This window comes from Panthera pardus, unplaced genomic scaffold (genome assembly GCF_024362965.1).
Source record: "Panthera pardus isolate Hobbes unplaced genomic scaffold, ASM2436296v1 HiC_scaffold_24, whole genome shotgun sequence".
In the NCBI taxonomy this organism is placed as follows: domain Eukaryota; kingdom Metazoa; phylum Chordata; class Mammalia; order Carnivora; family Felidae; genus Panthera; species Panthera pardus.
Genome location: NW_026526810.1, coordinates 91835579 through 91852749, shown reverse-complemented (window position 1 = coordinate 91852749; position 17171 = coordinate 91835579). Strand labels below are relative to the sequence as shown.

General features: G+C 44.6%; 1 protein-coding gene across 1 annotated transcript in view; it reads left to right on the top strand.

Annotated features, from left to right (window-relative positions):
• The window catches only part of NID2 (nidogen 2), a 66590-nt gene that overhangs the window by 26026 nt on the left and 23393 nt on the right, over nt 1–17171 (top strand). The window contains exons 5-8 of the mRNA XM_019451812.2: nt 3189–3338; nt 3765–4010; nt 5162–5362; nt 6934–7164. Coding sequence (XP_019307357.2) covers nt 3189–3338; nt 3765–4010; nt 5162–5362; nt 6934–7164 — 828 coding nt within the window. The remainder of the gene's footprint in view (nt 1–3188; nt 3339–3764; nt 4011–5161; nt 5363–6933; nt 7165–17171) is intronic.

Genomic DNA, 17171 nt, shown 5'->3' with positions numbered 1-17171 from the left:
TTTGCACAGTTGCCTTTGTAAGTTGCTGGCTGCACTGCTGAGCACCTCTCCTTTTACCCATAGGAAAGCCATGCCTGCGCCTTGCTTTTTAGTTTAATGAACCTCAGCTCTCCAAATCTCCAGTCCTCCTGCATCCCATCTCTCCCTGTGTGATGACCCGCTCTTGTAAGAGGGATTGGGTGCCAGAACAAGTCTTCACCAGAGAAAGAGAAGGAATACAAGACAGACCCGCTTTTTCTTTAATCCGGGAGAACACTGTTTAGGGTTTGGTTTTATTTTTACCCGATTTAACCTGAATATGACGACTCTTTAGACCTGTGTCACATTGCTTTTCTACCTTGGTCCTCTGAAGTACGTTCAGGAAAAAATGTGATTTCCGGCAATGGAGGTGTGAGAAGGGGTGTCACCCTGATTTTAGAGAGCATTTCTGTGGTTTGCCCAGAGCCACCTGAGCCACAGTCAAGGTTGAGTTCTAGAGGTTGGCTTCCTCCTGCTGTTCCCCCCCACCCCGTGTCCCTCCCACCTTGTTCCAGAGGAGAGTCCTGATGGCAGCCGTGCCCTGAGCACTTGCCAGTGTGCCAGTCCCTCCAGACACTGCTTCTTTACACTTAGCTGTCACCTTTGGAGCCAGAGAAACCCAGGCTGACAAGTTCCTTTTTGTTTTACTCAAACTGGGTCCTAACTTCTTAAATCAATGGACGGTGATGACATCATTTTCTTCACAGCAGCCTCTATAATGCCCAATCTAGATTTTGGGGCGGGGTGGGGAGAGGGGAGGTTGGAGGGGGTTGTGAGTTCTATGCCCCTGTCCTAGTCAAAAAAAAACCCTGTTCAGGATTATGCCTAAATGTCTATGTTTATCAAACTGGAATTTCTCATCTGTGTCATCAAGGCCCTAAATACCAAGTCTTGAGTCACTGACTGCATTTTCACCATGTTCCCAGATATTTCACTTGAGTCCAGTCACCTGCCCTGCCAACCCTCAGCCTGCTGCTTTCTCAAGAGTCTGTAAGCAGAGGTCAAGTACGGCCCAGAAGTTAATGCTCCTGCCACTGCCGCTGCTCTTACCTGTGCTCTTTCCCACAACACACCGTAATCCCGTCCGGATCATCCCAGCTCTCCTTCCATCAGGCCTGATTTATAACATGTGCCTCAAATCTTACTTGCTGAAGCCTAGGCTGATCAACCCCAAGCAGCTGATCAGATCCTTAACCCAGCTCTCATGGCCTATGTACTTGGCTTCCACTGCAGTCCAGCTGTGGCCAGGCCTCCAGGGTTCAAGTCCTATGGCCTGTGTGACTTCAGGAAATTCACTTTAATCTTTAGCTTGTTTATCTGCAGAGCAGGAATCAAAACAGTCCCTGCTTTTGTGCAAATTGAAGATGTTAATAAAGTACATAGATGGGGTGCCTGGGTGGCTTGGTTGGTTAAGCATCCGACTTCGGCTCAGGTCATGATCTCACAGTCCGTGAGTTTGAGCCCCACATCGGGCTTTGTGCTGACAGCTCAGAGCCTGGAGCCTGTTTCAGATTCTGTGTCTCCCTCTCTCTCTGCCCCTCCCCTGTTCATGCTCTGTCTCTCTCCGTCTCAAAAACAAATAAACGTTAAAAAAAAAAAAATTAAAAAAAAAGTACATAGAGTGGTATCTGCCATAGAGGAATGGCTATTTAAATGGTAACTTTGCTCTCTTTTTACCTGTGGATACAAGTCTCTGCCTGGCTATGTTTACTTACCTGGGGTACATCTCCCCTCCTTCGGTTTCTTTGTTTGCTCTTCTTCCCTGGAGTAGTGTGCACATGTTAATCTTTCCATTTTTTCCTTACCCTTCAGTTTCCTCCTTCTCAGACCTAGTTCTGGAGCACAGCTGCCACCTAGGTTTGCCTAGGAGTAGGGAATCCGTCTTCCTCCGGAGCTGGCACCCCACAGCAGCAGAGTCCAGCGCTGGAGTTCTGTGCTGTCTCTGCTTGTCAGCGCTCCCCGAGTCTCCACCCAACTCCTAACCCTCCCGCCCCATGTGAAGGCCAGGTGTGCGCAGCCACTTTGCCTCCTGGTGGCCATGCTCGGGCTTAACATCATCCCTGGTGTCTGGAGAGAGCCCTCTCTTCTCTATTAGCTCCCCCCCACCAACCACACCCCACTCTCTTGGCCATTTCCTATATGGAAATGGAATCTGCTCCAATTCCTTTGTTTCTCTCTCACTTTTTTTTTTTTAACATTTATTTATTTTGAGGGGGCGTGGGGGGGAGGGACCGAGAGGGAGAGAGAGAGAATCCCAAACAGGCTCTGCACTGCCAACGCAGAGCTCGACGTGGGGCTCGAACTCAAACCATGAGATGATGACGTGAGCCGAAACCAAGAGTGGGATGCTTAACCGACTGAGCCACCCAGGTGCCCCTGATGGCCCTTTTTTTTTAATGGGCAGAATAAGTGGAAGATGGAAGGAGCCACTACTGGTCCACTGTGGTTTCCTAGAAGAGCTGTAATCGTGACCCCCTCTCTCCTACTGCATAGCAATCTCGCTTGTGCCATAGCCACCACCAGAAACCCCACAAAGGCACAGGGCATTTAACAGCTGAATCCTTTCCTTCCCCCTCCTCCCTTCCTCTCCATACATTCTTCTTAGGGGTGGGTGTGTTCTTTAAGGCCCTTCTCTATCAGAAGAAAACCTACCTCTCTGGGCAGATGAGACAAGCTGCAGGGTATTCTCTTTAGGTACAGGATCCCCTAGAAGCAAAGAGTGCTTGGACCTAAGACCACATTTGTCATTTCTCTTTTCAGTCTTCCTCTCTCTCCAGGTCGTTACTCTCAGGTTGAGTCACATAAAATTGCTGCTATTTGACCATTTTAGACCCACAAAATGGCAGTTTTGTACAGTTCGGCCTCACGCGTACTTACTGGTTGGCTTTTGTGTTCTGCGCTCACCCCACAGCGCTGCGGCCTCCCCGGAGTTCACCAGCTTTGCGGTGAGCCCAGATGGGAGCAGTCCGTGGTACTTCTTGCCAGAAGACAAAGCAAGTTAATTCCCCTGGGTTGAATGTTGTTCCTGTCTCTTAAACATCAAAAACGCATTTGTTTATTATAAGCTAAACTGATTTTATGGAGCAGATGTGGTGTCCACGATGAAGCTTGGCAGGAACGATGCTGGAATCACTTAGTCCTTGTAATGCGAATTTGTTTTGACTTTCCAGTCTTCACGTATAATGCTGCCGACAAGGAAACCTGCGAACGCAACCACGGACAGTGCTCCCCACATGCCTTCTGCACTGACTACACAACTGGCTTTTGCTGCCACTGCCAGTCCAGGTTTTACGGAAATGGGAAGCACTGTCTGCCAGAAGGTAAGAGATGCTGGCTTGACGGGGCTGGGAGCTGCTCTGTGCAGATTTTTGCCACTTGCTTGTTTCCAGCCGCCACTGTGACTCTGCTTATGGACCTCGAATCTCCGACTGCCTGAATCAAAGCACCGGCAACTTGCAGGTGCTTGATCGAGAGAAATGAGCGCATTTGGGCTGATTTCCCAATTTGAGGATTAGCCAGAAATCTTTCCTCCTTTTTGCCAGCTCATTAGAGTCAGTGGATGGGAGAGTGGATGGGAGAAAATAAATCGAAGACGGTCTGTTTTGTACTTAGATGGATAATTGGTTGGTTAGGAATCATGAAAATGGCTAAGACTGAGTTTTGGGAATTGTGAGCGGAATTACTTTCTGGGTACCCATCCCCAACCTGGACCGTGGTCACAGTTGACCGGATCTGCTGTCTTTCAGGGGTACCGCATCGAGTCAACGGGAAAGTGAGTGGCCACCTCCGCGTGGGCCACACGCCCGTCCACTTCACTGACGTGGACCTACATGCTTACATCGTGGGCAATGACGGCAGAGCCTACACGGCCATCAGCCACATCCCACAGCCCGCGGCCCAAGCCCTTCTCCCGCTCACGCCAATCGGAGGCCTATTTGGCTGGCTCTTTGCATTAGAAAAACCAGGCTGGGAGAATGGCTTCCGTCTCACAGGTGAGCAGCAGTGCCCTTTGAGGGGGCTGATGGCTCCTGGCCACCATGCTTTGGTTTTTATTCTGTGAAAGAGGATCTGTTTGCTCAGTTTTCTACAGGTGTGTAGCTGGGCCTGGTTTGGTCTCACGGGACTGTTTTCTTGCACATGTTCTCCAAGTCATCCTGAGAAATGGGATGATTCCATTTGGACCATTTATGTCCTTTCACCAGAATTGCTTCAAGCTTGTTAGGTTGTGTTTACTTGAGTTGTTACACACAGATCTGACAAATAGAGATGCACAAATGGTGATTACAGGGCATCTGGAGAGGAGTTTGCTCGTGAGTAAGCTTCCTCCTCTCCCACCCCCGTGACTCTGACCTATAATGGTACCGACCGGTGATTGCCTCTCACACTCTAACCTGCACACAGATCACCTGTAGCCCTTGTGAAAAGGCAGATTCTGGCTCTGTGGGCCTGAGCTGGGGTCTGTGATTCTGTTTTCCTAGCAAGCTTCCAGGAGACGCAAATGCTGGTCTAAGGACCACCTTAGGTGGTGTAGAGGATCTTTTCTTGGCTCTTTCCTCCCAACCTGAAAAGGCCGGTTTCCTACTGGATTTATCACAGATCAAGTGCTGAGAGAAAAGTTCTTCCCGCACCTCCAGAGCTATCTTGTTTTCCATCAAGGTTTGGAGTTACAAGTAGGTGGAGTATATTCCGTCACATTTGAATTTCAGGTGAACAATGAATTATGTGAATAACTTAGTAAAAGTATGCCCTAAATATTGTAGAAGACGTATTATACTAAAAACATATTAATTATCTGAAATTCAAATTTAACTGGGTGTCCTAAGTTTTTTTGCTTGTTTTTCTACTAAGTCTGGCAACCTCAGAAAGAGAAAGGTCAGGATGTTCCTAGTAGCTTCTTACGGAAAACAAGCTGTTACAAAGAGAAGCAGCGTGAAATGAGGCAGGATGAAACCACACTGTTTAGTAGAAACTTGGGGGAACTGACGAAATCGGCAGCTGATGGTACTTAGTCTTGGACATCAGATGATCTCTGTAGGCGCCGTCTCCAACAGCAGTAGGAATGAGGAAGTGCACAGCGGTGATCGTTACTGGGAGACGCGACACCCCTTCTTAGCTCCGTGCTGAAGTCTTTCTTCCTCTCCAGGTGCCACCTTTACCCATGACATGGAAGTTATTTTCTATCCGGGGGAAGAGAGGGTTCGCATCACTCAAACTGCCGAGGGACTTGACCCAGAGAACTATCTGAGCATTAAGACCAACATTCAAGGCCAGGTGCCTTACATCCCAGCAAATTTCACAGCCCACATAGCGCCCTACAAGGAGCTTTACCACTACACGGACTCAGGTATGTGTAACCCGTTTTGACATCTATAAAATGGGGAGAGTGCATATCTCCCAAGATAGTTGTGAGGATGATGAGTTTTTATGTGGGATGTCCTTAGAATGGTGTGGGGTACATAAAAGGAGCTCAGTATCATTTTAGTGCTCTTACTAAATATGTAGTATAAGTGAGAGGAGTGTTGGCTGCTACACAAATGAATACCAACATTCCTATCCCAGTACTTTCAAATAATAATGGAATCAATGGTAACCTTGTCTCTGGGGGTGGGTTAGGGTTGTATAATTATATGCCGTTTTTAACCGCCTGTGCTCTCTGGGCCAAGGACAAATATTGACTGTTGGAATTTTTACTTGTCCTGTAACATTGTTTCAGCCCATTTTAAAATGAGGTGTTACACAGTGTTGTACAACTAATGCTAGGTTTGGAGTCAGAGGATAGGAATTCACATCATGGACTTGTAGTTTAAACTAGCTGAGGGCTAAGGTCACTTGCCACCTAAGCGCCTATTTTCTCATCTTGAGAATGAGCAGAAGAACGCCTTTTCTCTCTACCTTCCGTGGTTGTTATGTGTAAATTGTGCTGAGTTCTGTAAAACCACCTGAATGCAAGACGCTGGCGTAGTCACAGCAGTCGTCCTGCGGCACAGCAGTTTGCTTCGAGCCGTGCCTTTCCTGCTTCTGTGTTGTGAGTGTTGGAAGCTGGGCAGAGGGTGAACAGAGGAGAATGGGCAGGAGAAACCCAGATCGTGCACAGAACAGCTGATGGCCAGAACACTGGTGCGGGCTTCCAACTCCACATTCAGATTGAAAGAACGTCCCTTCCCTTTGTCCAGAACCCTTCGGACTTAAGTTGGAAGCTGTCACCTCTGTGCAATCTTGAACATGAAAACTTGGGGTAGAGAGTCGGGCTGCCTCGTGTCCCAGTTCCAGCTCTATCACATACACACAAGGCTGGTATGTGATAGGCTACCTCTTCACCTCTGCAAGTCCCCCTGCCCGTGATCGCAGAGGCCACCCTGCTGGGGTGAGGTACTAACAAGGCAGTGCTTGTAGAGCACCTGGCGTGGCTGGCACATTGTGGCAGAATTTATTCTTTGCTAGTAATGATGGCAGTGATTGTCCCTCCTCCTCTGCACATTGGCTTTGCGTCTACTCACATTCCTGGAATTGTCGGGCAGGTTTTCTTTTTTTTTTTTTTTTAATTTTTTTTTTTTTTCAACGTTTTTTATTTATTTTTGGGACAGAGAGAGACAGAGCATGAACGGGGGAGGGGCAGAGAGAGAGAGGGAGACACAGAATCGGAAACAGGCTCCAGGCTCCGAGCCATCAGCCCAGAGCCTGACGCGGGGCTCGAACTCACGGACCGCGAGATCGTGACCTGGCTGAAGTCGGACGCTTAACCGACTGCGCCACCCAGGCGCCCCTGTCGGGCAGGTTTTCCATATTAACTCAGGAACTTCCCAAGGGAACACCCTCCAGGAATTAGATGAAAAACTGTACAGAAAAATCTCCCCCACATGAAAATCTCTGGTATCTTCAAAATTGACCGGTTTGGCTGAATAATATCTGTTGCAGCTGTGACCTCCACAAGTTCCAGAGACTACTCACTCATCCTCGGTGCCATCAACCAAACACTGTCCTACCGCATCTACCAGAACATCACTTACCAGGCATGCAGGCACGCCCCCAGACACCGGGCCATCCCCAAAACCCAGCAGCTGAATGTGGACCGGGTCTTTGCCTTGTACACTGATGGGGAAGGAGTACTTAGATTTGCTGTGACCAATCAGCTTGGCCCAGTTGAAGGTATGTTTCCCTCTGTTGTTTTGGCAAAAAATCGCATCCAGCTTTTAAAAATTCCTTTTTGGGTAGCCTCAGAATGATTCACGGAGGTTACTAAGGGTTACCGAGTACCAGGCTCTGTGTTAGGTGCTGGGCGTAAGGATGCGTAAAGCAGGGGCTTGTCTTTGAGGTGGAGACAGAGGTAGAAATGGAACTTGTAGAACAGTGTTCCTACCAAACTAAGGAATAGAGCACAATATGTGAGGCTGCTTGGTGTGCCAAGCACACACCCCATGTGTGTGCCAGTCTCTGCTGGGGAGACATCTGTGAACAAGGTGAGGCCAAGTTAGGAGGGGGACTGATGCTGACAGGTATTTATAATACTGATAAGAGCATGGCACTATGAGCCTAGTCTGGAAGTGTAGGGAAGAAGTACCCAAAAAGGGACATTTTAGCTAGAACTCAAAGGGTGAGCTGGATTTCACCAAATCAAATCAAATCAAATCAAATCAAGGTAAGACAAAGAGCCAGTGCCTGGAAGAACAAAAAGAGAGAAAAACACAAGTTGAATCGTACCCCATGAGGAAAGCCTGGATGCTTTCACTCTGAAGATGTCTGTTCCTGTCACTTCTACTCAGCACTGCATCAGAAGTTTTAGCCAGGGCAATTAGGCAAGAAAATAATGATCTCTGTTCTGTGATGTGATCTTAATATGTTGAAAGTCTAATTCATTAAACTATTAGAACTAATGTGTTCAGCAAAGTCAAAGGATATAATTTTTGTATATCAGTCTTCTATTTCTATATAGTAACAGCAAACTGAAAAGGAAACTTTAAAAACAATTCTGTTCCCAAAATATTTAGGAATAAAAAAATTTTTTTAAGTGTAACACTTCTACATTGAAACCTATAAAGCAGTTTTGAAAAAAAAATTAAGACCTAAATAAATAGAAAATTAGACCTAATGGCATCTTTATGACTCAGAAGACTTATTAGCATAGCAGTGCTTCCTAGCATAGATTCAACACAATCCTATCAGCTATCAGCTGGTCTTTCTGCAAAAACTGAGAAACTGATTCTACAATTGATGGAAATTTAAGGATCCCAGAATAGCCAAAACAAAATTGAAAAAGAACGATTGGAGGATTGCCACTTTAATCAGGACCATGTAGTCCTGGCACAAGGATGGGTATAAAGTCAGTGGAATAGAAGTGAGAGTCCAGAAATAAACACTCACATCTACAATCAATTGATTTTGACAAGGTTGCCAAAACAATTCATTGAGGAGAGAGAGTAGTTTTTTTAACAAGTGGTTCTGGGAAAGTTGGGATATTTGCATGCTAAAAATGATTATGGACCCCTGTCTTCCATCATACACAAAAATTAACCAAAAATGGGTCATAGACCTTCATGTAATTTAGCTACACTTTAGAAAAAATAAAGGGGCAAATTTTTATGACTCTGAATTTGGCAATAGCTGCTGCTTTTTTTTTAACGTTTATTTTTGAGAGCAGGGAGGGGCAGAGAGAGAGGGGGACAGAGGATCCAAAGCAGGCTCCACACTGACAGCAGAGCCTGATGTGGGGTTCGAACTCACAAAGTATGAGATCATGACCTGAGCTGAAGCTGGACACCCAACCAACTGAGCCACCCAGGCACCCCAGCAATAGCTTCTTCATATATGATACTGAAAGCGTAGGCAATCAAGAAAAAATTGGGTGTCATCAAAATTAAAAACTTGTGCTTCAGAGGTTATTACCAACAAAGTGAACATACAACCCACAGAAAGGTATAAAATGTTTGAAAATCATATATTTAATAAGAGGCTTGTATCTAGAATATATGAAGAACTCTCACAAACACAATAAAAAGAAATAATATAAAAAATTTGGATGGAACATTTCTCAGAAGATACACAAACTACCCAGTAGGCACATGAAAAGATGCTCAATATCATTAGTCATCAGGAAAATGCAAATACAGTCAAAGCCATAATGATACTACTTTACATGCATGTGGATTGCTATATTAAAAAAACATAAGTGTTGGTGAAGTTGTGGAAAAATTGAAACCCTCATACACTGCTAGTGGGAGTGTAAAATGGTCCATACTATGGGAAACAATCCAGTAGTTTTTCAAAGTTAAAGTTACCACTTGAGCAATTGTCTTTTTTTTGTAATTTTTTTTGACGTTTATTCATTTTTGAGAAACAGTGCAAGTGGGGAGTGGGGCAGAGAGAGAAGGAGACACAGAATCTGAAGCAGGCTCCAGTCTCTGAACTGTCAGCACAGAGCCCGACGTGGGGCTTGAACCCACAAACCACGAGATCACAACCTGAGCCGAAGTCGGACGCTCTACTGACTGAGCCACCCAGGTGCCCCACCACTCAAAGCTCTATAACCAAGAGAAAAGAAAACTTATGTCCCCATAAAAACTTGTACATGAATATTCATAGAAGCATTATTCAGAATAGCCCAAAGGTAGAAAAAACCCAGATGTCCATCGATTGAGGAGTGGATTTTTAAAATGTCCTAATGCATACAATGGAATATGATCAAGACATAAAAAGGAAATGAAGTACTGACACATGTTATAATATGAATGAATTTTGAAAACATGCTGACTTGTGAGGGTAACTAGTCACAAAGGGCAACCTACTGTTTGATTCTATTTATATGAAATATCCCAAAGAGGCAAATCTGCGAAGAGAGTAGATCAGTGGTTGCCTAGGGCTGGGGCATAAGAGGATAGGGAGTGGATGACCAGAGTACAAGTGTCATTTGCGGGTGGGTATTAAAATGTGTTAAACTTGATTGTGGTGATAGTTGCATAACTGTAAATATACTAAAAAAATCTGTGTTCTTTATATGCATGAATTATATGGTATGTGAGTTATGTCTTCACTGAAAAAAAAAATAGTAGGGTAAAAATAAAAAAACAAAACAAAAAAACCAAAAAAACTAAACAAAAAAAAAAAGCCGTGTTTCTCAAACTTGAGTTGGAATTAACCACACCTGTGAAGCTTGGTAAACGTGCAGATAAGAATGTTCTAGGCTTACTAAGGCACTAAAGGGCATGAGGAACCTTAAGTACATATTGCTAAGTGAAAGAAAGCCTGAAAAGGCTACATCTGTGTGATTCCAACTACAGTTAACCCTTGAACAACACAGGTTTGAACTGGGTGGTTTACTTATATGTGGCTTTTTTTTTATACAGTACTGTAAATGTATTTTCTCTTATGATTTTCTTTTTTTTAACTTTTATTTAAATTCTAGTTAGTTAACATACAGTGCAGTATTGGTTTCAGGAGTAGAATTCAGTGATTCATCCCTTCATACAACCCCCAGTGCTCATCACAGGTGCCCTCCTTAATTTCTGTCATCCCTTTAGCTCATCTCCCACCCACCCCCCTCCATTGACCCTCAATTTGTTCTCTATCGTTAAGAGTTTCCTATGGTTTGTTTCCCTCTTTTTTTCTCCCCATATGCTCATCTGTTTTGTTGTTGTTGTTGTTGTTGTTGTTGTTGTTGTTAAATTCCACATGTGAGTGAAATCGTATGGTATTTACCTTTTTCTGACTGACTTATTTCACTTAGCATAATATACTTTAGCTCCACAGTGGGGTGCATATACCCCTTCAGATCTGTATTTTTGTATCCCTTGGGTAAATTCCTAGTAGTGGAATTACAGTGTCCTAGGGTAGTTCTATTTTAGCTTTTTGAGGACGGTCCATACTGTTCTGTAGAGTGGCTGCACCAGTGTGCATTCACACTGGCAATGCAAGAGGGTTCCCCTTTCTCTGCATCCTTGCCAACACCTGTTGTTTCTTGTGTTAATTTTAGCCATTCTGACAGGTGTATCTCATTTTTTTTTGACTTTCATTTCCCAGGTGATGGGTGATGTTGAGCATCTTTTCATGTGTCTGTTAGCCATCTGATTGTCTTCTTTGGAAAAGTGTCTATCCATGTCTTCTGCCCATTTCTTAGCTGGATTATTAGTCTTTTTGGGTATTGAGTTGGGTAAGTTCTTTATAGATTTTGGATACTAACCCTTTGTCAGGTATGTCATTAGCAAATATTTTTCTCCCCATTCCGTAGGCTGCATTTTAGTTTTGTTGATTGTTTCCTTCACTGTGAAGAAGCATTTTATCTTGATGAAGTTCCATAGTTCATATTTGCTTTTGTTTCCCTGCCTCCAGAAATGTGTCTAGTAAGAAGTTGCTCTGGCCGAGGTCAAAGAGGTTGCTGCCTGTGTTCTCCTCTAGGATTTTGATGGTTTCCTGTCTCACATTTAGGCCGTTCATCCATGTTGAATTTGTTTTTGTGTATGGTGTAAGAAAGTGGTCTAATTTCATTCATGTTGCCATCCAGTTTTCCCAACACCATTTGTTGAAGAGACTGTCTTTTTTCCATTGGATATTCTTTCTTGCTTTGTTGAAGATTAGTTGACCATATAGTTCCATGTCCATTTCTGGGTTTTCTGTTCTGTTCCATTGACCTATGTGTCTGTTTTTGTGCCAGTATCATACTGTCTTGATGACTACAGCTTTGTAAAGTAGCTTGAAATCCGGGTTTGTGATGCCTCCAGCATTTTTTTTCTTTTTTAGGATTGCTTTGGCTATCTGGGGTCTTTTGTGGTTCCATGCAAATTTTAGCATTGTTTGTTCTAGCTCTGTAAAAAATGCTATTAGTATTTTTATAAGGATTGCATTAAATGTGTGGGTTGCTTTGGGTAGTATAGACATTTTAACAATGTTCGTGCTTCCAGTCCATGAGCATGGAATGTTTTTCCATTTCTTTGTGTACTCTTCAGTTTCTTTCATAAATGTTCTATAGTTTTTGGAGTACAGATTTTTTACCTCTTTGGTTAGGTTTATTCCTAGGTATCTTCTTGTTTTTGGTGCTCTCTTAGGATTTTCTTAATTTTTTCTTTTCTCTGGCTTAAATTTATTAAGAATACAGTATATAATATATAAAATATGTATCAGATATTTCCTTATTGGTAAGGCTTTTGGTCAACAGTAAGCTGTTAGCTTTGGGGGAGTCAAAAGTTATATGCAGATTTTTCAGCTCTGCAGGGGATCAGGAAATTGTTCAAGGGTCAACTGCATGTAACAGTCTAGGAAAAATGAAACTATAGAGAATAAAAGTCAGTGGTTGCCAGGAGTTCAGGGGGAGGTGACCAGGGAGAGCACAGGGGATTTTTAGGGCAGTGAAGCTACTACTCTGTATGCTTCTATGATGGTGAACAGATGTCATTATACATTTGCCCAAACCTATAGAACTGCATGACACAAAGAGTAAGCCCTAATAAACTGTAGACTTTAGGTCATAATATCAGTATTGGCTTATCGTTACAATGACTGTATCACACTAATATAAGAAGTTCATGAACTGCATATTGGGGGGGGCGGCGCTATGGAACCTTTACTTTCTGCTCAATTTTTCTGTAAACCTAAAACTGTTCTTTAAAAAAAAAAAAATCTGTCGATTAAAAAAAATTTTTTTTTTTTTTTGGTGAGCCAGAGGGTGAACCTGCAAAGTCCAGGAACCCTAACAGATAGGAAATTGTCAGATGAAAGGGACATTTTAGTTCTGAAAGCCAATAGCTTGTGTTTTCCCCTAGAATGCAAAGTGTACCTAAGGAGTAAAGAGAGGGTCTCGCATGTTTTGCTCTGTATCGATACTGTTGAGGCCAGACTCCCCTCCAGAGGTGATTCTGTGACTCAGCAATGGAGAGGAGGGCTCCGTAAGCCTCCTCAGGCTCATGAGCATCACTTCAACAATACGATAACGAGATGAAGGCAGGAGGGCTGGACTCTTCGAGGATGTGGAGGTGACTTGAAATGAGAATCCTGAGTTTGTTGGTGTGGGCATGTGGGTGGTTTGGTTTTAGGAAACGTGCTTGGGAGTACAGGCATTGGGAATGCAAAGATTTTTTTTAACAGCATGAAAACGTCAGTTGATTTTAGAGAGATGGATATCCCACAAGGGAAAAGATGATTGCCTATTTCTCAAGAAAAGAGTTGAACAAAAACAGCTGAGGAAAACACCCTTCAGCACTTTGCTGGGTGTCGGTGTCTGGTCTGTAAGAACAGTGATTAGCGGAAGAGCCTCCCAGGCTGTGGAATCCCGCTCAGATTCTAGAATTACGTAGTGAAAAGATAAATCTCTGGGTGTGTTTTTCCCGGAGGCACACCAGATGAGAGTAACAAAAGGAATGCCAGCAAACTGACAGGTACCAAGTTGCTAATTTGTCTTTAGAACTTTATGTGATTTTTCCCTTCCGTGCCAGTCCAATATAATAGCAAAGGACGGTTTACTTGGCTCCAAGCACTGTCATAAGTACTTTCAGAAATGAACTCAGTCCCACAAAATCCCCTGCCCAACGGGGATCATCATCCCCCGTTTTACAGAGACTGAGGTATAGACATGAAGTAACTTGCTCCGTCACAACTAAAATGTGTCCAGCTGGGACCCAATCCTGGGCCCCAGCTCTAGAGCCCGTCTCATAACCTCACCCGGCTTTTCCACATGGACTCCGCTGGCCTCAGGACTGCCTCATAATTTGGGCCAAATTTCAAGAGGGCGTGTGTGTTTTAACCCTGTGTGTTTGCACCCCGTTTCACCCACCCCTGGGGAAAACTGCAATACTGTTGTTTATACTCCCTGAATAGGAGAAAAATGGGGTGGGGGGAGAGAAAACAACAAATGAACAAATGACAAAACCTCCCCCCCCCTCCCTCCGCAGTACACAGCAGTATCCTCTCAAGTGTTCCGTTTCTCCGGAGGGAATGATGATCTGTTTGGAATGTCTGCGACACCCCGCAGCTGCCCCATCTGATGTGGGCACTTGTGGCTTCCCAGGGCTCGGGAGGTACTGTCGTCCAGTCTTCCCAGTGAGCAGTCAGAGCCTGAGGCCTGGCCCACTTCCCAGTTGCAGCCCCCAAACGCCCTCCAAGTGTTTGAGCTTCAGGTCTGGGTTGGCTGTCCTTCGTAGGGTCCTCGAGCAGGACGCCGCTGGGCCTCCTGCCCTTGTGCCCACCTCAGGGCTCCTTCTGGTGGGTCGAGGAGACTGGGCAGAGGGCTATGCAGCGAAGCGGAACGGACTGTTCCTTGATGGAAAACTGCTCTTCTCCTCTTGATTAAATGAGTAAATTAGTTCCAGATCCCCTGTCAGAGAGTCAAGCCGTTTAAAAGGGTGAGGGCAAAATAGAATACATGGTAAGGAAGATAGTGTTGTTCTTGCTATAATAGGAGAAAGCTAACAAGCCGTGGAGAGTGAGTAGCCAAATGGTTTTAGAAATGTATTTTTAAAGCCGTGTTTTTGGAAACCAAGTTCAGTGAGCAGGGCCTGTGCTCAGAAGGGCTCTACACTTGGTTTGAGAGCTCTGCGGCTGTTCTCTTGAAACTCTTAATTTGTGAACAGGGCCCCACGCTTTCATTTTGCACTGAGCTCTGAATTACGTAGCCTGTCCTGTCAGTGTAGTATATTTTAAATCAGTGTCCTGTAACTATGGACATTTTGCCCCCTCGGTTTCAGGTAGGCCACTGTTTCCTGTCCAAGTCTGCAAGTCAGCTTTTGCACTGTGTTGTTTTTGTTTTGTTTTGTTTCATGCCTAGCAGGGTGGTGAGCTCTTGATGTCTATGCATTCTCACTGATCTTTACCAGAATGTGCCACAGTGCAAATTTGATGCTGGAAAGTACTGAACGAGAAGGGTAAGCATTGGTATTTCTAAATTAAAACATTTCAGAGATCGCTTCCCCCTTTGGCTGGGTAGACCACGCACGTTATACAGCATCTTCTCCTAAAATGGAGAAATGAGAAGGAATTGCCTTGCTCTCAGCTTTCAGCGAGGACATGACCCTACTCTTAACCATAACCATGCTGTGGACTGTCTCAGGGACTTGGTCTGTACTACCCTATAACCCCAGCGTTCTGCTTCCATCCCATTCACCAAGAGATCCAGAGGGAAGAACGAGGGACACCCAAGGGTATCTTGCTTGATTTGCGGAGCTAGGCGCACGCTGACAGACTTAAGTTCATCAGGTTTAAAAAGTGCTGGAGCCATTTGTTGGTCCTTTTTTTCTTGGCAAAGATTCTGTAACATACACCAGCCAACATCATTGAAGCAGACCAAGGATAAACCCATGGCCCTCCTTTATTTACTTGCTTGGCCATAATTTGGGACTAAGAATATTGCGTTGTAAGAACACAGAGTGGTGTTTCTTATAAAGTGATAGGGGAAATTGACCAGAAAGCAGCGGGTCCTTTCAGAGACTCAGCCAAGGCATCCCTGCTGCTACCAGGCTGAGAAAACTGGAAGAGTCAGCGTGGACAGTGGGCAAGCCCTGGGGAGGTAGCTGGATGTCCTGAAGGACTGCAAGGGGGTCCAGTCTGAGGCAGGTGACGGCAGCAAGTGTCACCTTGAGTCTAGACTAGGAGTTACTTTGGGCAAGGCCCACCCACCTGAGGTAAGGAGGGTGGGAGATGTGGGTGAGCTAGAGAGAAATGAGAGAGAATCTAGGAGGAGGTGGTGCCAGGAAGTTCAAATAGGTGGTGTTGCCAGTGTATCTACCGATGCCAAGGTTCTGGTCCCTGGAGCAGTGGGAGCTGTCGTGATCCGGGCAGAACTTGGGGTGTACCGAGCTGGCTGTCAAGACAGGGACCAGGCACAGGCAGAAGTCCAAGGCGTAAGCTCCAGTTGTGACTTAGACGAAGCCCTCTTGGTAGCAGGGATGGCTTGATGTAAAGCCTGGGAGGTTTGGATAAAGCTCTTGAAATCTTTTGGATCTAAGATTAGAATTAATTCTAGGAACTGAGACATAAAGCTGAAAGCATGTTGAGGGTAGTGGCCCCACTGAGGAAGAAAAGGGGGTAACAGAGTCACTAGGGACTGGGCGGGCCTGCCTGTGGGGAGCGAAATTGCCTTCCACATACATTATGTCGGGTTTGCTTTATTTTCTTCAGTTTTAGCAGATCTAAGCATTGTCTTTATTCCCATTTTACACCTGAGGAATCAGAGGAGTAAACGGAAGTGCCCAGAGTTAATGGATTCCTTGTGTCTGGGACTCTCTCCAACACCACTTCTGTGCCCTTGGCTTAGATGAGCCCAGTTTATGAAGTTCCTTCAGTGGTATCTGTAGCCAAGTGGTGGAAAGCACAGACTGCCTGGCTTCTTGTCCCCACTCCATGCACCTTGTCTTATGACCTTGGGCAGGTTACTTGGCCTCTCCATGGTGTAGTAAAAAAATGAAGATATTAATGTCTTCTTCACAGTGCACTCATGAGGATTTAAAGGGATGTTATATGTAAAGGGTTTAGAACAGTGCCTGGCAAATAAGTGCTCACTAAGCATTACTACTCTACTCTGTCTAGAAATAAAACTTTAGGGAAGATCTCAGATGTTAACAGTTCTCACTACCCAGTGGGTGGATGGATCTCTGGCAAGGTTAATCCTGAAGAGGAAATACTGCAAAAATCATTCCTCTTTAGTCTTCTAAATCTTATAAAAGCAAGATTTCCCATTAATGAAATTTTGACTTCTAAAATAGTGAATTTTAGTGAGATCTTGCCCACTTTAGGGACAAAAATTGGGGGTATGCATTCCTGCTGTATCATTTCCTGGCTTTGTGAGCTGGGGCAATTTTTCCAATGTCACTCACTTATCTGCAAAGGGAATGGGGATGACAGCCAACCTCACAAAGTTTGGAGAATCACATGAGGTGATAGAGTGAAAGCACTTTAAAAGTTGGTCATGTTTTGGATGTTTTTATTCCCTGGACACAAGCCTGATGTAAGTAATAAAAGGTTAGGTGTCTGTAGAGTAGGGAAGAGGAAGCCATTCTGGAATTTAAAACTGTAGGTTGGATAATCCAGCCCAGTTTTGGGGATTAATAATTTAGTAAGGTCACCTGGTGGGCCCCCAAACAGATGAGGATATAGTCAGTCCATGGAATCTCTCTCTCTCTTTTTTTTTGTTTTTTTTTATTGTCAAGTTAGCTAACATACAATGTATACAGTGTAGCCTT